The sequence below is a fragment of the Gavia stellata genome, chromosome 5 (genome assembly GCF_030936135.1).
Source record: "Gavia stellata isolate bGavSte3 chromosome 5, bGavSte3.hap2, whole genome shotgun sequence".
NCBI lineage: Eukaryota > Metazoa > Chordata > Aves > Gaviiformes > Gaviidae > Gavia > Gavia stellata.
In genome coordinates, this window is record NC_082598.1 from 60,691,352 (window position 1) to 60,718,767 (window position 27,416).

Consider the following 27,416-nt stretch of genomic DNA (forward strand, 5'->3'; position numbering starts at 1 on the left):
GTGCTTTTTCAGAGCTGCAGTAGAGAAGGTCCAGAGACGCTAGCTGTTTGTCCGCTTCATATCCTTATAACCTACGCAAAATCAATGCTATTTAGCAATCAAAAGCCTTTTCTTGCATTTTTCCTTGAAATGGCATTTCCTAAAACTTTTAAGAAAAGGAAAAAAATAACGGAGATAGGTTTCTCCCAAAAATTGAATAAATGTCAAAATCTCTCGGGGTCACCTTGCGTAGCCCTTAATACATAAAAGCTCCCATTTCTAGCCCTGCAGGGATGTGGGATATTGGGCAGGAAGCGAGTGACGATTATAAATCCATAAAAAAGCTGCTGCTGACACAGGCTTGAGTCTTTCTGGCTGCCGGGGCCTCAGGGGATGGGTGGGAATCCCACTTTGAGAGAGGATGTGCCTCCCTAGCCAGCTGCCTTTCATATAAAGTGACCGTCTGCTGCAAAGGCCGTGGAAACTCCGGGAGCTTTGCTTCTAAATTGGACTTGGAGCGACTGGAGTTTGGATGCAGGGGGATGCGCGCACCCTGAGCTCCTCATTAGCTCAGTAAATGCCTCTTTACTGTACTCAAAATTGTTTCCATCGGGCATCTGGAGCATCTTCCCAGCTTTTTTCTTTTCTTGTAATTGGACCAAAAACAACCTTTATGAATCCCAAACTATGCTGCTGTCTCAAAGTATTGTTTAACTTCTTTTTCCCTTCAGTGTTTTAGACATTGGCCTATGGTAGATTCAGATCTTTAGGATAAAACATCTTTGCTGCATCATGATTTACTTTGGAAGTAAATTAATTTCAATGGAATTAGGCCATTTTTAATTCTGAATGAGAATATCCGCGCAGGGGCTTAATACCATTTAACTAATCTAGTTCAAATGCACACCTTAGTTAATTTGGATTAATCGTCTCCATTGTCCCCGTGCAGACAAGCCCTTAGCTATTTCTGCTTTACAAAGGTAATGACGGTCCTGTTTTCATTCGCATCCCCTTTGGTTGAGCTGGCGGTGTGCACATTGCATTACTACATTGATATGAATGACATCCACACGCATTTTACGGGCCCGGAATGCCAGCGGGAGGGAGCCCTGCTGACACGGAGCATCAGCCCAGCGCTTTAGAAGGGCTGGTGTTTACTTTTAATTTACTTTGTTGGAAGTTACTCTATTTGTGTCTTTATTTCCATGCTCTTGGATATGGGGCTAATTTATTCCACGATTACTGTCAACCTGCAGCAGTCAGATAATGAAACGCAAGCGCCAGAAATCTTATTTTCTCTTCTCTGATGGCAACCAAAGGCAGGAGCCTGAAGGAGGTCCCCAAGGGTGGTGGCGTAACGAGGCACCAGTCTCGCTGCAATGCTGCCTTGAAGTGTCAGAGATAAGGGACCCCGTGCTACAGTCAGGGCTTTAGTGTTTAAAACCAAAAAAAATTTTAAAAAATTGAGATTGGGATTTTCCTTCCCTGCATAGCCACTGACATGTTTGCAACGTCACCCGAGATCTCTCCTCCCTCCTGCACGCAGCCCACGTTGTGCGTAGACAGGTGGCTGTCATCCTTGAAGATGGGGCCTATTATTTTGTTTGGAACTCACCGATATTTTTCATGGCCCCGAGGTGCATTTCTCATATCAAAAGTAATACTTTCAGCAAGCTCCGAGCTCAGGCAGTAGCTGTGATATTAACTTAAAAGGATTGAAGCGGCGCAGGTCCCTCACGCTGCAAAGGTAGTATCTGCACAACAATGAGTGTTTTGATTGACAAGTTCACAATTACCTTTATTATGTAGATAATTAAGCAGTAAATTAGGCAAATAGTGAAGGTAACAGGAAAGTGAGAAGATTAAGATCAATCTAAATGGCAGAACATGCGCCGATTCTGAGGAGCATTTACCTTCATGCGCGTGTTATGACACACGGCAGCTCTCGTTGATCATTTCTATGAAAGACATTATAATGCACTTTACAAATAATTGACAGCTCCTCTTTTGTCTGTGCTTCATGTTAGCTAATGGAAATTGATTTAAATAAAAAATAATTTACATGTTCTTATAAGGTTTCATTGAATTTACAAGGGCTGGAGCACACCACATTAATTATTGCTATGTCATTGTGGCAAGCTAGCGAGAAATTAGATATAAAAACTGAGAAAAACCTATATATAATTAGCATTAAAATGACTCGGGCATGAAAATTAATCAAATGGATTTGGAAAAACATTATTATTCCTGTCAACAATAGGAGACCAGGTCTTTTGTTAAGAACTTTTATTTTGATTTCCACTCGCACTCATTCCATACTTAACTCGCTTTCGTTCTGCAGCATAAATATTCCTTTTCTTACTTCCAGACATGTTTACAAGGGCAGTCACATGGGATTACTTGAATTACTAGGGATGTAATCCCCTCCTTTCCTGGTCTTAGTTTTGGTGGCTGCCAAGCTCAGATAGATCCTTCAGATCATCCTGGTCGCTCCTGTTGGGCTCCCGTTGTTCCTTCAGGGTGTTGAAGCCGTAGGGAAGAGCCCAAAGAGGTCGCAGTGAGCAATTTGGCCTCCGCAAGCTTTCAGCTTGTCCACGGAGATGAGGAGAAGGTTGTGCATGGGTTGCCTGGGTTCAGCTTGCAACCTCTTCCTCAAACAGCCATCTAAACTCTCTAGGGCTTGGTACCCCACCCGTAATACGGGACTACTTTTTCATCCCCTCCTCCTCGATTCCCCTGGTTCTACATATACTCTGGCAGAAACTACTGTCATCCTCCTGGGACAGCAGCGTCTTGGTGTAGATTTACTGTTGCAGGGCTGTATATTCACATTCAGACGCATTATGAAAAGACTTTATTATTGTTCGTGTTTTTTAAATATATTGCTAACAAACTCGTGCACTTTTTTTCCCAGGCAAACCAGTAATGATAGTGACTGAATACATGGAGAACGGTTCTCTGGATACATTTTTAAAGGTAATACTTAGACCCTTTTTCCAGGAGGGCCTTGGTTAAAGTTTGGGTTCTTTGCAGATGGTTAATATCAGTGAAAATGTTTGCTGGGTGCTGGTCCAGCAGTTGATGCTCTCTGGAGGCAGGAGTAGCTCAGTTGTCTGTTTGATCTATATTTATACAGCATCATGAAGGACCTGGTTCGTGCATTGATACAAACAGATAAGAATAAATTGGAGGATATTATGTTTATTTTAGAAGGCAGTCTGCTGCATGGAAATGATGATTAACTTACCCTGCAAAATTTGATGTGTTTCAAGAGCGCATCCACACTGCATCATGGCAAAGCCCAGACTTGTCAGAGTTTTTTCCATGAAGCGTAAGAGCTAGAGAAGGGAGGATAGGAGAAGTGGTTAGCAATGGGGTGTGGCCTCCACCCCCAAATATTCACATGTGGACCTCTGGAGGTAGGAGAAAAGGAGGCTGAGGGGAGACCTTCTCACTCTCTACAACTACCTGAAAGGGGGTTGTGGGGAGGTGGGTGTTGGTCTCTTCTCCCAAGTGACAAGTGATAGGACAAGAGGAAATGGCCTCAAGTTGCACCAGGGGAGGTTCAGGCTGGATATTAGGAAGAACTTCTTCACTGAAAGGGTTGTCAGACACTGGAACAGGCTGCCCAGGAGGTGGTGGAGTCACCATCCCTGGAGGGATTTAAAAGACGTGTGGATGAGGCGCTTCGGGACATGGTTTAGTGGTGGACTTGGCAGTGTTAGGTGTACGGTTGGACTTGACAATCTTAAGGGTCTTTTCCAACCTGGACGATTCTGTGATTCTATGATTCTGTGCTTTCCATGCAACTTGGTGCCATTCAGTTGGCTGACTCAGAGACAGCCCACCCCGGTGCCTTTATACACATAACTGCATGTGTTCATTCCCAGTCACAGTCTCTTTATCAGTCACCAGTGGAAATAGCTCGCTCCTTGATCTCCAGTTAAAAGAACTACATTTCCTTAGCTTTGTCTCTAGAGATCCTAATCCAAACAGTGAAAGTTTGAAAAGCTTCGTGGTCAGAGCATTAGAGTAATGAATTATTAATTTCCCTGGTTTTCTTCCCTGGAGACTTGCTTTTACATTTTTATTCATGCACACGCCATGCTGAGGGTGCAGAGACTCTCAACTGATCAAATGTCTCCTTCCTTTTGCAGAAGAACGATGGGCAGTTCACGGTCATTCAACTGGTCGGGATGCTGCGGGGCATTGCGTCAGGAATGAAGTACCTGTCTGACATGGGTTATGTACACAGAGATCTGGCCGCCAGGAATATCTTAATCAACAGCAACTTAGTCTGCAAGGTGTCAGACTTCGGCCTCTCCAGAGTCCTAGAAGATGACCCCGAAGCAGCGTACACAACCAGGGTGAGTTACAAGGATACCAAACTGATTGAGCTCAAGAAAAATGTATTCCCCACCACATTTTGGTGTTCAGGCTCTCTAGGAAAGAGGTTTCTATGAATCCAGAGCCTCTAAACTGTGCACGAGGGTTTGGCCAGGCGTTACCAGTTAATCGTTATCAGATTAATTTTGCAAATGCCTGTAACTTTGTGGTGAGGATGGCCGAATAAGGCAGAACTTAACTAATAACTTTTAAGTTCATGTTGGGCACCTGAGTCAAATAGCGAACTTTGCAAAGGTGCCGCGCTCCCAGCTCTATTCCGTCCTCTTTGGGGAATGCCGAAAGGAGGAAAGAGCAAGAGCAAGTGCTTTCCGTAGGCACCCACGTAGAGACGTAAGCCATGGTCTTCTGGACAATTTGACCCTTTTAAAACATTGGTAAGCATGTAATGCCTGTTGCAAATGACGCACAGTGCCCTCGACATTACCCTGTTGAGGATGGTTTCCCCCAGCCTGAGGAAGAGCTGCTCCAGCCTTATTGCTCTGGCCCTTTCCGTCCTGGATCCATCCTTTCAGGGCATCAGCCCGCCCATCCCAGTGCGAGGCCCCGTGGCCCCAGCGCTGGGGAGAGGTTGTGGACAAGACCCATCCTCAGCAACACAGACTTGGAGAGAGCCTCCAATATTCACGGCAGCGATTGGCACGCCTGGACGTGTCCTATTAGCGTGTTTTTCCAAGGATATTGTTTTACGGGTGGTGGGAGCTCTCTGGGTCACGTTCCCAGTTCCCGCGGAGATCTGGGAAAGGTCTTTCAGCTCTTGGCAGTCACGGCCCCATGACGGGACTCAGGGCACGGCTGGACCGGAGCCTTCCTGCGGGCTGGAGGGGTCTCAGCCAGCGCTGCTGTGGCTGCCCTGCGCTGCCGTGGGCTAACTGGCACTGCTGAGAGCCTGGCCCCTCACTTCAGGCATGTGCCGATAAGCCTGTAGATAAATAATTATTGGAAGAAGGGACTTTTTAAAATTTGCTTTGAAAATGTGTTCCAAACTCTACCTTTTTCCCAGAACAAACACCGTTAGGGGGCATTCAGGGAGACCTTCCAGTATTTAGCTCAACACGGAGAGGAAGGGACTTCACGGTAAAATACATTTTGATACAAATCAAGGGAGACAACTCTTTAAACCCAATGAGAAAAGTATTCCTTAATCCGAACTCCCCTTTCCCTCCCCAATTCCTTCTCAGAGCTGGTCTGAAGTTTGGTTTCCAAAATGGTAGAAAGGGGAAAAGGAAACGGCAAAGCACATTTGACAGCTGTGGCATCATTTTCAGTCCCACAGCAGAGGCCAAGCAGGCTGGTCTTTGCACACACAGATTTCTGTGCCTGCTACGCAGGTCTCTCTGCAGGATCGGGACTGCATTTAAAAAAAAAAAAAAAAAGGAAAAAAGGGCATTATTTCTGCAGCAATTTGCATGAAGCCCTCATTAGATCAAAGTCTTCCTCAGCTTCAGAGCTGTCTGTTCCTCCCCGGCTCGCTCTCAGAAACGGAGGAACTGTATTCCCCCACCAACCCGTGCAACATAATTGAGATGTTGATCCTATACATGTCCCAGCATTCAAACAGCATTCAAACAACAAACCTTCAGGACAGCCAATTAGTAGGCAGCCTACAAATGCTTATGGGCTCAGATAATGTGGAAAGGGGCCCCATGCTGTCAAACAGATTTACTTTAAAATTCGATGTCTCTTTCCAGAGAGAAAATAACATCCCTCGGTGCTCTAAGAAGTGCTGTTTCGTCCTCTTTTGCATGTTCTCTGCCCTCCTCTGCAATCTGGTTTTTGGGTTTTTTTTTCCTTTCCTTTTCCTTCTAGGGAGGGAAGATCCCCATCCGATGGACAGCACCCGAAGCGATCGCCTTCCGCAAATTCACATCGGCCAGCGACGTCTGGAGCTACGGCATCGTGATGTGGGAGGTGATGTCCTACGGCGAGAGGCCTTACTGGGAAATGACAAACCAAGATGTAAGCACGTGCGAGAGCTGCCGCGTGATGGGACTTTGAGGGCTCGGCGTTCATTCTGCAGTCGGAGAGGCAGGATGGGGACGAGAGGAGGAGAGACGCTGTAAAAATGGCTTTGCTCCCCCATGCCAGACAAAAACGATCCTCCCATTTGATGCTCTTTTTCTGCAGCAGCAGCCCAGAACAGGCTGTGCGCGGAGGGAAATGTGTCTGCACAGAGCAAGCCTGCTTCCCCAGCAGACCGCTGGAGCTTCACTAATGCTGTTAGAGCTGGAGCCGGGCCCTCCTCTGCTTAATGACAAAGGTCTGCCAGGGGATAGATGCTGATAAACCGGCAGCGTTTCAATTGCGTGTTCAAACTCCTGCTGCCACGTAAAGCAGAAACTCAAGAGAGTCGTGGCTTTGTTTCCCTGCACAAAAGCTGGGTGATTTGATCTAGAGACAGCAGTCCAGAGAGCTGCGTCCCAGTTGCTCTTGCATTGCTGATCTGGAGAGCATAGTTTTGCTCCCGTTGCGAACGCCTTGTTAAGTCTGAGCTAACGCAAGCTCTCATGATTCGTTTGTACAGCACCCTTCGAGTTGTGTCGCCTTGCTCCTGGGCCCCGGTGCCCCCGTGAGCCTCTGACCTCAGGGCCACCCTCTGAAGCATCTCCAGACAGGGAGATGCTTGGAGACACTGTCCCCCTGCGACTGCAGCTCTGATCCCAGCCTGTGTAAGGATCTCTCGGTCCTTTTGCAGGGCTACATCCAACATCTATCCTTGTCTAAGGCTAAAAAAGTTTAAGCCTGGGGTTGCCAGATTTTCAAGGTCCCTCCTTCCTCTTCACACCTCTGAGAACCGTGGCGGGTGGAGGTCTCTGAGGATGCCAGCTAGTGCATGAGGTCAGGGTCACCATGAGGCACACAGGGCCCCTGAAGCAGTTCTGTGATGTGGGGAAAACACGTCGCTCCGCGTGTGGCAAGCGGAGTCGTTCCTCATCCCTCCCACTTCATCTCTGCAGCGCTACCGCCTGCGGAGATGCTGCTGCCGGCTGGGCAGAGCCAGCAGGTCCTTCCTCCGCCATGGCTTTCCTCTGGTCACAACACCTGATGTTTCATCTTTTATTTCTTTTTTGAGCAGCGTCCCTGGCCCCGTGACTTTCTGCCGTTTCACCGGCAGCAAAGGCTCTGGCTGAGCCTTCTGTTTCTCCCGTGTTTTGTCTGCGGGCCTTTGCCACCAGTGGATGTTACTACCTGTCACGCTGAGCTGCTGTCTCATCTCGCCTCAAGTCCAGGCGCGGAAACGAGCAGTACCTTTGAGACAGTCACGCTGCGCTTCTTGCCGGGGAGACGAGCGCGTTGTTTGGCATGAATGCCCCACTGCTTCTGCATTGCTGAGGCCATCACAGTGGCAGGGAATTTGGTAAAGCAGCGTGTATCTACGCAGGGATTTATCTCAATCAAATACAAAGACTTTTTTCCAGAGCCTGTGCAGAGAATGCAGCAATTGAGAGCCAAGCTTTTTTGGTCACACTGAGCACTGTAACTATCTTTAATGCTGATGCACCAGCATAGCACAGATGTTGTTCAGTAAATGCCAGGCTCAGATTTAGGCTGGTGCTAGTGAAATAACGCTCCGTGGCCAGGGGAGTCCCTTGTCTGGATCGTAATGCTGTGAACATCCACACTTCGCACAACTGTTCCGAAAAGCCCAAATGCCTCCGTGCACTGTGGGGCACAGGGTGAATTTCACACTTGCTTGAGAAGAAGCAGATGGGGGACTGGTTTCTTTAGCAGCAGAAAGCAGAGCGGCTGTGAGATGTTTATGAGCATCAGTTCCCACTCAGGCTTTGCTTGGGTTACCTCTCTGCCTGTGTGGAGGTGGCAAGTGCCTGGATGGTGGTAGCCGAGGAAACTTAATTCAGTGCTGTGGCGTGTTGCTCCTGCGATTTATGCCTTCCTCCTCCACCTTCTGAAGGCTTTCTCTTCTTTCCTCCCCTGCTTGGGTTGACAGAAGAATCCGTGGCGGTAGACGCAGCATTGGCTTTCCTGTGGAGGACCAAGGGGCTCTGCTCACATGAATTTTGGACTCCGTTGCACAGGAGTTTCTTGTTGCGTGGCTTGTAATTAAAGCACATCGTTTGCAGGCGCAGTTGGTGATGAGCAAAACGATTCTCGCCGTGTTACAGCCGGGTTGCTTTAAAGGAGGGGCAGTGCCGTAGGGCAGGCAGTGTAACTGCAAAGGCTACAAACCACGTTGTAAAGTTGTGCTGGTTTCTGGATGGCCATCTAAAAATATGCTTTGACTTGACCACAAGATAAGGCTTTGACGCAGGAATTGTTGAGAGGAATTTTGTGGCCTGTGTTACACAGGTTGCTAAGCTAAATGATGACAGTGGTTGCTTTTTAGTCTTCAGACTGGTGGTTTTATGAAAACACAGAGCTAAAAGCGTTACTTTGATTTACTGGAATAGGCTATCCCAAATCGTCCTCTCCCAAACATCCAGTTCAGTCACCCCAATCCATAAGTGAGTAGTGCTTGTCCAGAAGAGGAACAGGGACAAATATGCCTCCTTAGACGTGCAAATCTTAGCTCTTCAAGTCTTACAAAGCAGTATGCACTAATGAATGTAACAGTGAATGTCCATTTTCTTATTTTCTAAGTATTGTGGTGGCTACAAGTGACTCGGTCTTTGTTCTTCTGCTCCTCTTATTGCCAGACCCCAAGGCACCTTCAGATGCAAGAGTGTATTTCAGCGTCCTAGCTCCTCGCAGTGTTTTGATATCATTTACATTGTATCGCCAGAACGAATGACATCCTGTAAATTGAGTTAACGCTATTGATCGTGATGTTACTGCCAGGAATATCAAACATGCATAACCCCATTGCAGATGTAGTTCAGATATTCTGAGCTGGTGCCAGATGGTCTGCTCCCCATCTTGCTACTATTTTCTTTCTGCTGCAGCTGGAGGATGATCCATTGTTGTTACAAATACAAATGTGGACACAGCAAATAACGTTCTCGTGGCTGTGCCACACTGAGGCTTTTTTTTCTAGGGCAGCTGCAAATTTGCTGTCGGGGACCAGCTGAAAAGCATGATGTGAAGAACAGGCAGTGCAGGTAGCATAGTGTGGTGGGGCTGGTTTTTGCTGCTGCAAGCAAAAGCCAGGCTGTAGAAGAGATTGCTGTGCAAGCGCAGGTTGGGTGGAGAGCAGTGCAACCGCTCCACCGACAGATGAAATCTTAGATGGGCGCAAAAGGACTGCGGGTCTTGTGGGCCAGATCTTCAGACGTGCTCACTGCCCTTGGAGAAGACTACAAAGCCTCACCTGACTTCTCTGCTACGTACGTCCTTCGGGAGTTTGAGGTTCCCGCTGCTGCTGCTCAGCCAGCCCGGCTCATTCCTGGGAGTCTCCCACTTGGCAAATAGCCCTGTGGTGGAGGATGACCATGCGGTCCTGAATTTCAGAGCCTTCTGAAATGCAGTGCCAGCCTGATGCGGCTCTTCCTGTCCTGCTCATATAGGGACTAAAGAGCAGGAAAACAACTTCCATGCTAACGACAGAGCCTTCTCAAACACAGGATGCTTTCAAATCGTGAGACGGTGCCTAGAATGAATGGCATCTGAGGCAGTCCTTGGAGTCCAACAGTGAAGCGCTGTGGTTTTCCACATGGCAAACAGCTGCTTCCAGCTCCTTTTGGTCAAGGAGTCCCAGGAGTAGAGGGTGTGAAGACGCGCCAACGGGACTCTCTTGGCACGGTCACAGACTCTTGCGGGTTGAAACGTGAGCTGCCTTCTCCTGAAAATTGTAATGGTTCAAAATGGGAGCTGCTGGGCTTGGAGCCCTGCTGTAAATCTGCCCCAAACCGGGGAAAACAAGTTGCTTGCTTCAATTCTGCCCTCGTTTATTCATTTCTGCCTTTCAAGAGGGCAAGCAGCACATGTGCATACCACTTGGTTTAGATATAGAACCGTAGATGGTTTGTATTTGAAATCAGTGCAACAACCCTCCCCTGGTTTTAATTTACGTACTCTCGAGCTGACATTTTAAATTCCTGGCAGAAATGTGGCCACACTAAGAAACGACTAGACCCAGACAGTATTGAATGATATATGAGATGGTTGTTCTGCCTCTGCCTTGAATCCATCCATCAATTAGCATTCAAAGTCTCTTTTGAAATACAGTCAGACTTTTATTACTGTAATACAAATTTGTGGTCTAGCACATGCCTTTTCATTTAAAAAGAAGCCAACATCTGAATAAACAAAATCACTGCACTCCAAGAAGCTGCCAGAAAGCCCCATCGGCTGCGTTTTGTGGACTTAGGGTAGGCTCCGGGAGTTTCCTGGTATATAACCTGCAGACCTCAGCTGAGCTTTGAACAAGTGCAACCTGGCAGTCGGGCCCCCTGGTTGCAGCAGCGCCTTGGCTTTCTAGGTTCATTTTGCAGTGACCAAAAATTAAGTTATTCACCCCATCCCGTAGAAAATACGAAAGATAGTGGGGTTTACTGGGTTTGCCTCTTGTGTGCAGAGTTGGGGGGACGGTGGGATTTTACGTGAGGATATTGCTGGTCCCAAAGTTCTCTGTTTAAGTCAATTTGCATTTGGGGAAAAGGAGAGAGGAAGAAAAACAACCCATCAGCCTCGTGTTTTGTCTCCTGTAGGTGATTAAAGCCGTGGAGGAAGGCTATCGCCTGCCAAGTCCCATGGACTGCCCTGCTGCTCTCTACCAGCTAATGCTCGACTGCTGGCAGAAGGACCGCAACAGCAGGCCCAAGTTTGACGAAATTGTCAGCATGTTGGACAAGCTCATCCGTAACCCAAGCAGCTTGAAGACGTTGGTTAATGCATCGAGCAGGTACAAACTCGGGCCAGAGCCATTTCTCAGAGCAAGATCGTTGTCTGAATACCCGCCCCTGGGGTTGAATTACCACTTATTGTTTAGCCTGCACGTGTCCGTGGGTGGACGTTCCTCCAGCTTTGTTATGTCCAGGGGAGTTTTCCCAAATCAACTCTTTCTGTTGAAATTGGCAGGCAGGTGAGCAATTCAGTTACTCTATAAATGCAGTGCTGCTGCCACAAAGAAAATTACTGTGGCCTGTCTTGCAGAAACAGGAGTTTCAGCGGTATTTATAGGTCTATGATAAAGCTACCTGTGCTCTACCCCAAGGTTAGAGAGGGCAAGACTTGAGTGCATGAAGCAGATAGTAAACGCTGCTCAAATTATCTGCCTGTTGACTTTATCTCAGTAATACAAATGAAGAGCATCTCTTGGGGAAACTCTTAGGATGTGCAAAGCTCATGGATGTCCAAGTGACACAACTCACAAGTACTCCCAGGCGTGCTAGCCGCCACCGCCAGTTCCAACAGTCTTGGTAATCACGAGAAGATCTCTGTGGTTCCCAAAGAGCTGTACACAAACCGTTTGCTAAAACCACGTTAAGTCAATAGAGCAGCCGGTGTGCAATTAAACATGAATCTGAATAGCTACACGGCTACGAGTAAGGTAAATACAGTCAAGAAATAAAGCTGCCCTTGGGGGAAAAAAGAGATTAATATTTTTTTGTGAGTTTTGATATTGGGGTCTCCACCATACTGGAGTCTTGGAGAAGCTTTTTCTTTTTTCACTGTAAGCACCCAAGTATTACTTCTGAGCCATCTGTGTTGCTAATCACTTGGTCCCTTGCAAGGTCATGAAGGAGTGATGAATATAAATCATTGCTGCTTCACTGATGGCAGTGGAGTTCCCCTGATTAACACTGGAAGAGGCCCTTCAGAAAAGCTTATTCTCAGAGGAGGAAAAAAAAAGACACATCGTTTTCCTTGGGCAGGAATGAGGGGGATGTAAGGTGACGTTAGACGGGTGGTGTGGACCAAAGCAGATGTACTGTTGCGAGCTTAGACCCATCCGTCTCCGCACTTTCCAAGTGAGTCTTGCACAGCTGCACGTGGCCCATCTCGCCTGTTGCAGCTGGACCTCACATCCCCGTGCTGGCATGTCCCCGCGTGTGGCATCTCATGCGCTGGAAGAGAAGAAACGTGAAACCTCTGTTAATTTTTAAATACAAGATAGGTCTGATTCCTCAGGCTATTTTACATGCATCGTTTACCATCTGAAGAAGAAATTACTCTTATTAGCAATTAGATGTAATGTCAGTCCCAGCAAACCTGCAGGAAAAGGTTTATGATAGCATAAAATATGTGACGTTTCTCTTTTATTTTCAGTTCAGAACAGTCATTTTCCAGGCCTGTTACGCAGTGGTTCGTGCCCTCTTTTATAGCAAACCGTTATGCCAGAGAAGAGGAAAATAGGCAGCAAACCATTTCCTGGAGCTGCTAAGCACTTTGCTGATGTTTTGTTCCATGAACAGGTCCATGCAATTCCAAACCTCTCCTTTTCAGAGGTGCTGTGGGTATTTTCGATGTGGATGGAGCGCCTGAACAGCCAGGCTTTGGGACTGTGTTTCTATAATCATAGATTGCCGTGCCCAGACTGTAGTAATTCCAAATGAATCATAATTTCAATGTACAGCAGCTGTAAAGGATTTTTTTATATATGTAATGTATTCTTTATGGAAATTCTCATTAATGCAAATAAGGGAGGAAGTCACTCTCTACATTACAGCGTGTGCATATCGGTAGGTACCTCCTGACATTAGTGATGAAAATCCACTTCTCGTTATGATTACTTAGGAGTTTTGAATTCCTCATGTGTATAAAATGTTATGGGAAGCCATTATGTTCTTGGTACTGCAGGTAGTCACGTTTTATTGGACCCTTCAGCATTGCTATTAAATAAACAAATAATACTAATGTGCTCATAAAATATATGAAGATTCCTGAAGTGCTATAATAATATAATATCCCAGCTCTCCTTCCAGTTGAAAGTCTTTTAAGTGTAATTCTCACCGTCAGAGGCTGACCCAGAAAACGTTTTTTAACCTGTGGGTAATAATCTTTATGCAAGGCTTATGTTCGCTGTATGTCCTGGTTTACAGAGCAGGGGACAAATCCAGTTTCTTTCCTGGCTGACCTTGGACAAGCCCCCTTTGCTCTCTGCGCATCATTAGTAGGGTGGTGGACCTGTACGCGGCACGGGTGGCTTGTGCCGGCTACTGTATCGGTGTTTCTGCCACGCTGAAGGGTTATTATTTGCCTGAATTGCTTCTTCCGTGCGCGGCATAAGCGAGCGGGTAGTAATTGTGGCGGTGAGGTCTTGAGCGAGGGTGCGGGAGCAGGAGTCTACCTCTGATTTCAGGGCTGGAGCGTGTCTGGAGCATTGCTGCTCTCTGCAGGGCTCGACGGATGCTGCCCGCATCCCAGATCCCCACCCGGCTCTGCGGGAGCAGCCCCGGAGGCGGTAAGAGCAGCCTGCCATTGATGGCCGCTGCTGGGGAATGTAATTTGGGTTGCAGCTTCCAGGCTCTGGGCTGTCTCAAGTTAGTTATGAGCTTTAAAGCAGGAGGAAGGAAAACAGAGCAGGAGGAGTGAGACCGAAGACTTTGAAGTAAGTGTGACTGGGGGAGCCTGACAGAAGAGGATCCTGCTTGTGGGCGAGAGGTAACGGGGATGGACGCCAGTCCTCTCCTCCTCTTTCTGCTTGCAGCGAGGACCAGAAATGGCAGGAACTAACTCAAAAGTGCGTGACGTTACAGGTGCAGTGGTATGTCTGATACCTGGCATATCAAGCCTGCTGGGAGGATTTAGGCTGCAGCAATCACTGAAAACGCCATGAAAGAATCATCTTTGCCATATAAAAATGCGAACAACTGAGTCACGTTGGGTACGTCTCGATACTGATTCTGTTTGCTTCTCTGTTTTTGCTTGCCTTTAGAGTATCAAATCTGTTGGTAGAGCACAGTCCAGTCGGGAGCGGTGCCTACAGGTCGGTGGGTGAATGGCTGGAAGCCATCAAAATGGGCCGATACACGGAGATCTTCATGGAGAACGGATACAGTTCAATGGATGCTGTGGCTCAGGTGACCTTAGAGTGAGTAGCGCCCAGATCATTTGCACCTCATTTGTTGGAACTGCAGAGAGGGGGGGAAGACAAACCATTCAAAAATATGTAGGGATGAGGCTGCAGAGGGGGAAACCTTTACCCTTTGTTTGCAGTCAGCAGTTTCTCTTTTAGCATCTGTATTGATGATAACAAGTGCAGGCAAGACTAAAACTTATGATGATTACATTGGCAGCTGGTACTTTGGATCCTTTACTCACAGAACTTAATGCTTGAGTTGGAATAATCGCCAGGCCGTCCTCTAGACATAATAGCAGTTGATTATTTGGGGTTACCGACAAATAAAAACCCCCACCCTACTAGTAAGTGTATAGGAGCTGGAGTCCCCGCTGAGGTATACTGGCTTTACACCAGATTAGCTGGTTTCACAGTTGATCTGGACATAATCAAGTGGACAGTCAAGCCCAGTAAGGCGTGGAAATAGTATTCAACATTAACAGAAAGAAGCATAGATACAGCCAATGCCAACACAAGAGCATCAGCAAACCCACAGCTCTAGGGGACAGGCTCCCTGGCCGAGACTTTTCCTTCTGAATGTGCCCTTGGTTTTTGCACGTGCGTATGAGTGCAGTTGGGGTGACAGCACTCAAAAGACTTGGTAGATGCCTCGGGGCTGCTGATTTGTTATGCTCCACCTTTAATTGCCTGCCTTGCTTGTGTAATTACGTCTGTGCTTTCCTCCTGCCGCTTACTCAGACTCGCCCCGAAGCCTGCCTTTCTAGCTGGGTTAATTGGAGCTTAGTTTACTGCAGGCGTTAAGGCAGAATGGGAAGGATTATGCTCCACGCTGCTTTGGAGAAGGTCGTGGCTCCTCCAACTGCCTGCAGATTGCCAGTGCACATACAGAATCGGTGCCGAGGATTAGGAATAAAACAAGAAAAATGCCCACACCCCACAGAACCGCAGTATTTCTCCTGTCTGCCACAGGGCTTGCTGTGGAGCTCACCGTACAGGGCAGGAGGTCCTGTGCACGTGATGCAGGTCCGTAATGTCTCCATGGAGTTCAGTTTTGCATTACATGCATGGAGGGAGTGCAGGAGCGTATCTGCTCTCACTCAGATTTTATTTGCTCCGCTCACATCACCAGTATTTGTCCCTTACACCTGGACTCATCCAGTCCATCTTCAGGCATTCACGTGAAAACCCTGAGTGAAGGATTAAATCCTCTCTAGTGACTGTCTAGGGAGTCTGGGTGCATGGATTTCTACCTAGATCCTTTTCTGGGTGCCTGAGACTCTTCCGTGCGGTTTCCCAGCCTAGTCCTGCAATTACGTGCTATGTTACTTTGGCTTTTGAGGACTCCACGGTTCCTTACCTACTCATCTGATACGACAGTGCCCAGAAACACCAGGCTTCAGGGCTCCATTTGGACTGGTGATCTACAGACGTTGACCAAGGAAAAGGTCCGTCCCCAGGGTGGTCAGAGTCCACGCGGCAGAAAGACCAAGCCGGAGGGCGAGTGGGAAGAGGAGGGCTAGGATGAGGCAGTAATTTAAAAGAAAAGGAAAACATTGGAGCATTTTGCTCTACTATGCCACCTTAATCTTGTAACCAGAGCCAGTTCTGGTAGAAAATGCAGATTGTCTAAAATACATCACAGACTTGTTGCTGTTTGGCTGAATTAGTCATGTCAAAGAAGAAAATTAGGTTTCACAAAAGCTTCCAGTTAGTTCCTCTTTAGAATTTTATGCAGTTTCAAGAGCTCTGAAAGAAGTGCTCAGAATTGAAATGCTTTGGTTTGGGTCAGAGAAAATGTTGAGTTCAAGCCCAAATTAATGGTCATTTTTCACAGTAAAATAGAAGCTCACTTACTCATGTAGCTTTAAACAGTCTTAGCATCCCTCTGTGCTGACACAGTCTTAGCATCTCATCCCACTGACAAAACTATTCCTAACCTCCCATTTTCTGTAGTGCAACATTTCAGACTGAAATTATCTCCTTAATTTGACTTAAAAACTTAAATCCTTCCCTACATTTACTCTTTGGTATTCCAGAAATTTCAAAAGTGTCCCCCAAAATCTTTTCAGGCTACCCAAAAAGTATTTCAAAATGGTTTTTCCGATTGGCAGTGAACCAAGAAATCCATTATCTGTACAGTTCTAGCCAGAAAGGCAAGTTGGTTTAAAAGTCTTTAAATAAGATTATAGCTGCCGGAGATGCTCTGACCCTTACCAGCTGCAAACCACCTCTAAGGTCCCCTCCTCCAGGTCCCAGTATGTTTTCTATAGCACAAATATCATCCTACTCTGGTCCTTTACTGGCCCCAGTGGAGGCAACATGTCTGAGCCGCTCAGCTTCAGCTTTCTTCTGGGCTTTTCCAGCAGCAGAGCAGCGCGGAGGAGCTGATGCCTGGGGAGCATCTGGGGTTTGTTTATTTTTAAGCTGAAAGGAGGTGTTTCATGGACCCATCTTGCATTTCAGTTGAAACTGAAAAAAAGGTTGAAACTAACTCCCGCTAGTGAGTTATCCGTGCTAGCGAATAAAATTCCGCTCCCAACTGCCTTGGACAGAGATGCTTGCGTGAGTCAGGCTTGGTTCTTGAGCAGCTCAGCCCGCGCACCTTTGCTTTGCAGTGGTGGCTTAGCGAGAAGGTTTGACCCCATTCGGTCAATTTTGGGGAAAACTGTGAAAGGGTCATTAAAAAGCCAACCAGCCATCCAAATCAAGACTTCTGTCATCCCTCTCAGATGTAGTAAAAAAAGACGAAAGACCAGATTCTCAGCTGTTGAAAAAGGAGAAACCATCACAGTGGCTTAAGAGGAAAGATGTCCCATGTTGAAGACCTGAACCACGTGCTCAGGCTGATGTAAACTGGCAGATTGCCCTTAAAATCAAAAAGAGAGAGAAATGGCCCCTGGGTGGGCTCAGCTGAGATTCTCATGGGTTCTCCAGAAAATAAACAACAGAACAAACAAAGTTCTTTAAAGGTTAATATACTGGGGGGTTGGGGTTTCTGGAGGTTTTCGTTTTTTCCTCCCCGTAGAAGAGAACAACAAAACATTTTGTACTCTGCAAAGGAGAATTCAGGTTAAATGTTCCTTGTCATTTTTAATAGAGGCAACTGTTTGGTATATTCCAGAGCTGGGACTTGGGGGGATCGGGTGAAAAGATGATCTGAACATCTGAAAGTAGCTTGCTTTCCCCAAATGACATCAGTGAAACATTCTTTACAATTGTAAGAGGTTGCCTTCAAATACCATTCAAAATGATCTTCCCCAAATTCAAACTGCATAGGAGACAGATGTGGAAATTAGACGGAGAAAGGAGAACTGGATAATCGCTGCCAGAAAAGGCAGAAAAAAAAAAACAAAACAGGATGAAAGTAAAGAATTCCTAAAATCTACTGAAAAAAAAATCAGTAGCGCTGTAGGAGGGGTTGGCCATAATGCTGACGGGACTGGTGACTCTGGGCGCCCAGCTTGTGGCCTCTTTACAGGACCTGGATGAGACGGTAGATGTTCAGCAATGTTTTTTTAAATCCCCTTACTCGGCATGCAAAGCAAAAGCCTGATTACTGCCCTGCTTCTTTCAAACTGATGGCTTGATGCATTTATTCCAGAAAAGAGTAGTATTAGTGACAAATTTCTGAAAGCAAAAGATTAAAAAGCTAAAACTGGTGAATATCGCCCCAAGTCCTGAGCTCTGCCTGCGTAAGCAAAGACCTGAAAATGTATGTGTTCAAACAAAGAGTGATTTCTACATTTAGCTCTAATTCTTGCAAAGGGACGAATCACCTTGTGAAAAGTGGAGCCTCACCCTCCACCCCCTCTTTCCAACTGGATATCAGACTTGAAGGCAACCTTTCCAGTGGACCAGACCTGCTCTTTAAACTGGTGGACCACCTAGTGACTTTGAGTGTGTCTGGAGCTCTTTCAATCCACTGCAAGAATAACTTTACCAGGACAATACTCAAGAATAGATAGATCCATGATATGAGTTTCAGTCTGGCCCTTGACTGGACCAATTACTAACCATGCGGACTACATACTTCCACCTTTTGAAAGATCTCTACTCACTGAATCTCAGGACACCCTGTTGTTTGTTATTAGATGAAGAGCTCTGAATATTTGTAATATGTGCTGTGTTGCTTTGCATTGTATATTTTTTTTTCTTCTAAAATAAAATAAATTATTTATTAAAAGTTACACTGGATGAAGAGCGTTTAAGAGTTCACCTGCTCTAGATGCTTATTCTTAACCTGAAAGCTCAGTCCTGAGATTGTAATGCTGCGTCTGCTTCTGAACAAACCAATTCTCATCTCAGAATCAAGTAGGACGGGAATAACGAATAAGAGCAGATGAACTCTTAAAAAAGAAATTTTTTTAACTCCTCATTTCATGCAAAAGTCCCTAGCGAGTGGATTCCTCTCTCTTTAGCGTCTTCTGAAGGTCTTTGAGGTTCTTCTTCTTTCCCCTCATTCAAACTGACAACTAACTAACTCCGTGAGTAGTCCCAGTCCGCACGGGCAATTGTAAACTTACACCACGTAAAGAAGAGTGGTGAAATGTGGCCTGGATGGGAGACGAAATACAAAATAGCTGTGGTAGGTTGACGGCTGCCGGCCACGGAGATCTTTCAGGAACCTGGCCCTTTTGCTTGCATGACTAACCGGCTGGTGAGAGGGGTTGTATTTTATGTGGCAATCCAGTCCTAGTCTACACTGTGTTTGACAAACTGGTCCATGGTGTATAAGTAGTTCTGTTTGTAAATAAAATGTTTTAAATATATTTCTTACAACGTGGAGACCATGAATTCAACCCTTGCAAATGGAGGCTATTGCAGGGAAGGGGATACTGTGTTGTCCCTGGCACGTTGCAGCTGGGCTTTCGGGCAAGGTGGTGGTAAGAGAGCAGCACGCGTGCAGCTGTATACAGGCTGTTTGGGATGAGCCGACACCAATTTTCCCCATTTTTTCCTTGGCTTTTTGGTCAGCTTAGGTCGGCCTCTTAGTACTGTGTTGGCAAGCGATTCGAATTCCTGCCCGTTTCCATTTTCAGCCCTATGTGAGTGAAAGAGAAGAGAAAAGGGGAGACTCCTCCCTGAAACGAGAATAAAAGTTGTCTCATTGCTGTGTGGGGGCAAGTATTTTGAAGCAGGGAGACCCCACAGCACACAGGCGCCCATATCTCCACGGCCTCGGGGAGCGCCCGTGCCACTGCCGCCGCGGCGCACACAAAACCCGACACGGGGGATCGGGTCACTTGCATGGCAAGGTGCAGCCTGGATCCTGATCGCAAGCGTCATTTGCCCCCAGGTCATAGCTGTGCCTTTTCTCGCAGGGAAATGCACGTTTCTGTTGCAGAGCCCCAGTAGATACCCACACGCGTCTTCCCTGCGGAGCTGAGCCCTGTGCAATTACCAGTTGGCTGCGGTAGCGTGAGCCAGGCAGCTCTGGAGCTTGAGAACGGTTTTTTTGCAGCCCTTTGGCACAGAAGTTGATTATTTTTTTTTTTTGTCCCCAAACCAGCCGGTTTGCGCACCTGATTTTGTTTAAAATTGGCTTCTTCCTTACGCCGCTTTCAGTCCTTCAGCGCTGGATGCACGGGAGCATGCAACGTGCTGTAAGTCACACTGGAAAAACGGGAATTAAAGCTCCTGCGTTCTCTAGGCGGTTTTTGGAAAGTTTTGTTGCCGGCTTTGCAACGCGCGAGGTGGCTTTTGAATAAAGCTGCTGATTTAAAACTAGATGAGCATCTGGCTCAGGAGCCGTTGTCTTCTGATCTGTCTTTGCAGAGGTGAAAGGCCCCAAGGTAGTTTTTTTCCCCCTCTCTGAGGAGTCTCCGCGTTTTTGGCTGGTGGCTCCACGTTTGAGAGGATTTGATATTCAAAAAAAATAGACTGGGTCCCCTGGTGAGCCGCTAATGGATTGAAACCAGAAACTGCTTTTTCTTCTTTCTCTCTTGTAAATCAATGAGGCGCTCCTCAAGGATATTGAGTTAAGGGGATACTATAAGGGAAAACAAAAAACTGTGTAATAAGTAGGGGGTTTTTTTATTAGACTGATGGAGCTGCATGTGAAATGCCAAGACGTACATGCCTTTCTCATAGTTCCAGGCTATTTTTTTCTGCGTAACATGTAAGAGTATCAGAAATGATACATCTGTGAAATACGTGGTGCTGGATTTTCAAAAGAGCTCAGCTTGCACTTTAGATACCTGGTAAAAAAAAAAAGCTGAATTTTCAAAAAGTGCCAGCGGAGCAGCACTCAGCAGGGGGAAGAAGGATGTTGGCTCTTTTAAAAATCAGGTCCTATACTGCCTTGTTTTTTGTTGGTGTGAACTTCCAACTGTGCTGTGTACATAAAATAAATTGCATGTAACAATAGCATTACTACATTTTCCTTCATTATTGAGATGGCTTGCTGAACTAGTTTCACAATTCAGTGGAGGCAGAAATGAAAGCATGTCCCCCTGAGAAGGTAGACACCTTTTGCAGATGCTGCAGCCTTTTCTCTGCCAGGTAAGGAGCGTTGCTGATGTGTCTCATTGACCTCCCTTGCTCCGTGCCCCTTACGTTGTGATTTCCCCTATGCATCGGCGAGGTGCGTCCCCGAAAAAGGGTACGATAATGAAATTAAGTGTTTAGCCTGGAGCAGAAAATCTGGTATTTTCCAAATCAAAAGGCTGAAAGCGTGACAATCCTTGGAGAACAACAGATCTAGCTTTTGGTTTCAACCAGCTTATGTGTTAACGTATCAGCCTTCACTCAGGATTGCTTCTTATTCAAAGCGATGTTCATCTATGTAATTTTTGGACATGGATGGTTGATTGTATTCGCACAGGAGTCTCTGCCCAGAACGTGAAGCTGCTGAGAGAGGTACACCTCCATGGGTAGCTCACGCAACATTACGTGGAAGTGTTTTGGTGGTCATTGCACGTGTTCACCTGCAGTCCAGCGTGCAGCCGTGCTGGGAGCTGTAGGCCAGGTTTGCAGTATGTCTCAGGTGATGGTTGGGCTCCCGGGTGTCGCTGGCGATCCCCAGCCCTTGCACGCGCCAGCACAGCCACCGTGGTTTCCAAAAAGCACCTACGTGTTTGAGGAGGTCATGTCCCACCGGTTTTTGGTGGAGAGCTTTCTCCTAAAAGACTTGCACGCAGGCTGTCAGCAGCTCTGGGATTCACGCCTGTATTGGCAAGACCGTAGAGCCCTACTTTGAAAACATCCTTCATTCAGTCCAGGTAGAAGGCGAGGGGCTGACATTTCTCTAGTAGAAACCTTCAGACAAAACACCACATCTCTAAGTCGAACTGCTTCTCTAACAGTCTCTGTGTCTTGTGTTGGAAACACGGTTGCACCTGTCTTGATGTTTCTTCCGAGCTTTTATTCCTACAGTTTCTTTGTTAACGCTTTTCCCCCTAGAAGGAAATCCCTACAGTTACACTCTGCCATAACCCGTGGCCTCACCTGGCTTTAGATGTATCAGTGAATCTGATCACCCAAGGTCCTGCTGCAGTATCTCCAGGGGACGACTTGTCCCGCTCCTGTCTTTGGATGGGATAAATTGTGCCCTGGAGGTGCCTCTTTCACACCATCAACATGAACCTTGGTGATTACCTTCATCTATACACCTAAATTTTAGAAGGCTGAGCTTCTGAGAAAACAATCTTTCCTCCTAATCCTGCATTTCACATAAACTATCTCATTTTACAGCTTTCCTGTAATGGCAGCCCAGTAGACAGAGTCAACACAAAAGCCTTTGGCTTGTAGAATTCACCCCCAAAAGAAAATCAAACGTGGGTTTACGGGAAGATGGGCAAAGGCCCAGAGAGGAGCTGCGTTGCCGATTCCTGTTGACTTTAGGGGGTCATCGGGGTGGTGGCCACGCTCGAGGCTTTTGCCGTTCGGCTCTCTGTAGGAGCTGGCTCTAGGGTTGCACTTTGTGTATCTTTGGCTTTGCCTAGTCCGAAGAGGAAGGAAGCGTGGATTGACCTCACTGCTCATATCCGAGATCAAATACCAGCCTCTCCCAGGAGAAGAGGAAACTGCAACGCAGGCTTTCTTACGTGGCTTTTCTCTTGGAAATAGGACTTTTCCCGCCTAGCAGAGTCCTTGGCCAAAGGTGATGCTGACACTTTGCTGTCCGGCTTTTCTCCTTGGCCAGCAAGGGGATGCCGGTCAAATCACGTCACCTCTCCGAGATGCTGTCAGCCATTAAAAAATTAAAAAAAAAAAAAAAAGGGGGGGAAAATTAAAATTGCCAACTAAACTCGGCTTCGGGAGCCGCCGATGGTAGAAGGCAGGCGCTGGCAGCAGCATCGGCGCGTGCGGCGCGTGGTGTGCGCGGCAGCGTGTGCCTGAGCGGTCCCTGGAACCAACGTCTGCTTTCTCCCACAGGGATTTGAGGCGGCTGGGAGTGACACTTGTTGGTCACCAGAAGAAGATAATGAACAGCCTTCAAGAGATGAAGGTCCAGTTGGTGAATGGGATGGTGCCGTTGTAACTCGGTTTTAAAGTCGCTTCCTCAAGTGGGTCGGTCCTGCACTTTGTACACTAGCCCTGAGATTTATTTTGACTAAAAAAACAAAAGAAAAGATAAAAAGGGAAAATCCGTGGCTTCTATAACTGAAGGACATTGGCCTCTGCCACAGCGTTTTTAAAGCAGTGTTTGACTAAAGTTTTCCTTTCCTTCCTATTTGTGTCCTCATTTTCATGAAGTAAACGTAAGATGCATGGAACATGGAAACGAATCTGCTGTACGTGAGGTTAACCCGTCTCTTAAGCTTCAGCGACGACGACGACAAGCCTTCCCACCACACGTTGTCTGTACATGGGATATATATATATATAGCACCTTTATATACTGAATTACAGCAGCACATGGTAATACTTCCAAGGACTGACTTGAGCGGAGAAGTTTTGTAGCCATTCATGGGCTCCCAAAAGCTGCAGTTTACTGAAGTTTAACTTCGAGTCTTACTTGTCTACAGAAGTGTATTGAAGAGCAATATGATTAGATTATTTCTCGATAGATATTTTGTTTTGTAAATTTAAAGAAAAGAAAAAAAAATGCTGTTACACAGCATTAAGTTATAGAGACTAGTGTATAAACATGTTGCTTGCTCCATGGCAAATACAATACAGGGTGTATATTTTTTTTTCCTCCCTCTGTGTTACCACGTTCTTTTTGTTTGCTCTTCTGGGAGGGTAATACATGACGAAGATGTATATACTGTACAGTTTGCTATGCATCAGGTACAAGATTGGGGCTCTTTCCTTGGTTTGTTCTTTTTGTTTCCCCTCTTTCGCTTTGTTTTGTCTCCCTTTTGTGTTACCGCTATGCTTTGTATTTTTGCTGCTGTTTGGTTTGAGCAACATATAAAGCCTTCAGCAGTTTTGATTACGTATATGAGGTAGAAGGAGTCTGCTTAAATAAAAGACGTCGCCCCCTCTTCCTTTCCACCGCTGGCTGGGGACATCCAGAAGAAGAAAAGTAAAACATCTGGTTCTCGGTGGCCTCCAGCGACAGCTTGGCATCGGTTTTCGTGTGTGTGAGTCCTGCCCAAAGATAGCATGGGATTGCGTCCGCACCGGCATTTCGGCCCGGTAGCCATCACCCAGCGCAGCCCTCGCCCTCGTCCCTGGCACCCAGGAGAGAACCTACGAGGTGCTTTTAGCTGGAAGGAAGGGATTTTGCTGTTCCTCTTCTTATGGGGGTCAAGTCTTGGGGTGCGGTGTGGAAGCAAGCCCGTGGTCATCCAGCACGGAGATTTTGCAGGATTTCCCCCAAAGTGGTGGTGGGGGTGGGATTATTTTGGGAACTGTGCGGTCCCAGGTTGTCTCTCTAGGCATTTTCAGTTTGGGTATGGCCCTGGCTTCTTCGGGGCAGAGAGGAGGGAAGAGCAGAGCAGCCCAACGTGGTCACAGTGGTGGCATCCCGTGGGCGAGAGGGTCCCATCCGTCTGGGGCTGGCACGGCTCCGGACAGCACTCGGTTGTAGCTGGGATTCACTGTGTCCGTTAAAGCTCACGGCTGCTGTTTTCAGAGGGACCTGAGGGCAGCCCAATCCCCTGGGAATCCCACCAGGAAAGAGTTTGGGGCTGTCCTCCTCCTTTTGTTGTAGCTAGGATTAATCGGCGCAGTTAATTTGGCATTCATAGGTTGGGCTTTTTTTTTGCGAAGGCTTTGGTAAAGACAAGGATTTAAAAATGGCTCAGCGGATGGCAAGTGTTTGCTGATTCTGTAGATATATCGCTTCCTTAGAGGTTGGGTAGCATCTTCTAGCATCCTTCCTTGGCGATAACATCGACGTACTGACTTGCCGCAGCTCCCTTCGTCCCCGGCGCTGCAGAGCCGAGCCCGAGGAGCTCATCCGGTGCCGAAAGAAGGCTTGTGTCCCTCACGTCTTGCAGAAGCAGGTGTCGAATGCCGCCTTCAGCTGTTTCAAAGGTCTTTCTTCCATTTCCCCCAAGCCTTTGGATGAGGTTTGCTACAAACAACGGTTTCTAAAGAAAAGGGAATGGTCTAGGAAGAGAGGGGTGAGGGGTCTTTTTAATTCGCAGCAGGGCTTTGCTTGCTTTCAGCAGGGCTTCTTCAGGCAATATTTGCCTGTTCTGAAATGGCTGCCGCCTCCTTCTCTTCTGCGAGCTGCTGCCGAGCTCCTCGGGAATCGGGAGAAATAGGAGGGAGAGGAGCCGCGGCGAGGTCTGACAAATCTTGATGGTGTGATTTCTCATCCTGTTGTTTCATTTTGGCAGCCACCGGACCACAAAAGAGGAGGGGGGAATCAAGACATAACAATTTCGGCGTGGAAAAGAGATTTGTCATATAATAAATAAGATTATTAGAGCTGTCAGCAGAACAGTCTCGGGATTATTTGTGCCTCCCTGCCTGCAGCGCTCGGGAAAATAACCCGTAGGAAGACAGAAACAGCTCGCTTCTTCGGGAGGAATCATTCGGTTGCCGCTCACATCCGCCGGTCGCACCGAGAGAGATGCTATTAGCAAATATGCAGCGCTTTCTGCCCGTCATCTCCGCTCATTCCTTACCTGTTGGCTCTGCGGGAGGAGTGGAGTTTGATTTTTTTTCATAGACTTTTAACAGCAAAATCCCCTTTTCACCGTTTGTGGGGTTTAAAGGCGTGTGCGGTATGGCTGGGACGCGTACCAGACGCTGGAGTAACCTTCAAAATGATGAACTAGTGGAAAACAAACTGTTCCTAAGCCAGACTGCGTTTGTAAATAGGGCACATCTTCTCGGTTCCTCCAATAAATAAAGAAATAACCTTTTCTATTTATTTCAAGAGCTGTTCTTGCTACAGATCTCTGTATAACAGGCTTTGTCTTGGAGCTAAAAATAAAATAAAATGGTGTTTTAACGAGTAGGGTCCAAAAGTTACAGCTTCTATGTCCACAAGCCAATTCCAGAGATGAGAGAGGTTTTCGGTTCCCATCCAGGAACTGAATTTTGGGGACGATCGTCCATGTTGGGGTGCAGCACAAGGGGACGACAGTGAGATTTTACTGGTTACGCTCTGTGTAAGGGCTGTAGGTGGATCTCCTGCCTACGGTAAGTCCGAGTGCTTTGCTTTTCCAGCCCGCAGCTGCTGCGACTGGTCCAACGGATACTTTTTTCCCAGTATATTTTGCTGCTAATGGCGAGGAAGGTATTTCAAAGGATCTGGGAGGTGAAAAGGCTCTTTTCCGTAACAGTTTTTCATTTTGGGAGAAGGAGATGTCCCCAGGCATGGCTTGGGTAGGCTGACCCCCTTTCATTGTGTAGCTACCGTTTGGAAAAACTACCTGAGCATAAAAAAGGAAGGCTGATTTTCAAGGGGGAAAAAAAAAATATCAGTTAAAAATTTTATTTATTCCTTCTATTTGTTAATGGCAAGAAGAACAAAAAATGAAGGTGATTTTTTTTGTCTGTTCAGTGTTGACTATAATGTAGAAAGTCCCAGTGGTCAAGAAACTGTGACTCCTTGGACTGCCATGGTCTTGAAATTAGTCATTAAGGCGTATGTAAGATACATCAGTAGCAGTCTTAAGAGTAACGCTTAGTTTCCAATCCTTTATTGTCATTCCTTAGGGTAGGGCAAGCGGGAGCTGGTGCATCCAGCGCTGCCAGAGCCGCAGCATCCGTCTCGGCTCCTCGCATCGGCGGTTTAACTCGTAGGAGACTGTAGCATTGCTGTATTTATTCCTCCCCTTCCTCCCCCGCCTCCTTGGATGCTCTCTGTGCATTTTGTTTGTGTACATGGGTTTTTTTGTAGTGTAAGATATGAAATTTTCTATTTTTTCATAAAAATAAAAACCTTTGACTAACAGCGACATCCAGTTGTGGATCACACGCACGCGTGCCCCCTCGGCTTTCCATGAAGCATCAGGATTTTCCCCCTTGGAAAGGAAATAAATTCTCTTTATTTTTTCTCTCCTAAACACTGACTTACTGCTCATCTCTCCCCTGGGGGAGAGAGGGGCTGCTGGGACAAGGAAGATGTGTAGACCCCACGTGAAGGCGTCCTGCCTTGTTACAGGCTGTTCCCTCTTTCCTCCGTTTTTATTTTGAGGGGAAAATCTGCTTTTTAGTCTGGTTTGTGGGGCAAAGCACCTGCCGAACCGACCGAGCCCCACAGCAGCCCCTGGTCACACCATCCCTCAGAAATAACAACTTTTTGTGATTTTTCTTTTTTCCCCAAGAACTGATTTTCTTTTACTCTGATTTTTTTTTTTTGGGGGGGGGGGAAGCCAGCAGACCCATGGCCGGCCGGAGCGCCCGCCACAACCTCCCCAGCCCCGCTCCTCCCCTGCCCCACGGATATTCTGGCTCCTGCCAGACGACCGCTGCTGGAGGACGAAGGGGAGAGCTGTGGATGAGGACGTTGGTTCTCCCGACGTCACGGGAAGCCGCGGCAGATGATGGGTGCTACGCTCGTACCCTGGCCAGGAAAGGCATGGTAGGCTGGGACGGCGGAGGAACGCCGCTTTAGGTATTAAAGGGAGCACGAGGTCAGTTGGGTTAGCTGGCTGAGGTTGTCAGCAGCTCGGATAAAATCTCTCTGGATTGACGCGCCAGTCCCCGTGCAGTGTTTCCTTACTCAACCCAGGGTTGTCCGCTGCTGGACCGCGACGGCGAC

The 27,416-nt window shown here is 47.1% G+C and overlaps 1 protein-coding gene across 3 annotated transcripts in view; it reads left to right on the forward strand.

Annotated features, from left to right (window-relative positions):
* The window catches only part of EPHA5 (EPH receptor A5), a 200,857-nt gene extending 175,777 nt beyond the window's left edge, over nucleotides 1-25,080 (forward strand). For all 3 annotated transcript variants that reach the window (XM_059817456.1, XM_059817457.1, XM_059817458.1), the window contains 6 exons: nucleotides 2,894-2,955; nucleotides 4,137-4,346; nucleotides 6,193-6,342; nucleotides 10,989-11,182; nucleotides 14,159-14,314; nucleotides 22,679-25,080. In XM_059817456.1, the coding sequence (XP_059673439.1) occupies nucleotides 2,894-2,955; nucleotides 4,137-4,346; nucleotides 6,193-6,342; nucleotides 10,989-11,182; nucleotides 14,159-14,314; nucleotides 22,679-22,784 (878 nt within the window). In that variant the 3' untranslated portion in view covers nucleotides 22,785-25,080. The remainder of the gene's footprint in view (nucleotides 1-2,893; nucleotides 2,956-4,136; nucleotides 4,347-6,192; nucleotides 6,343-10,988; nucleotides 11,183-14,158; nucleotides 14,315-22,678) is intronic.
* Nucleotides 25,081-27,416: the final 2,336 nt, after the last annotated feature.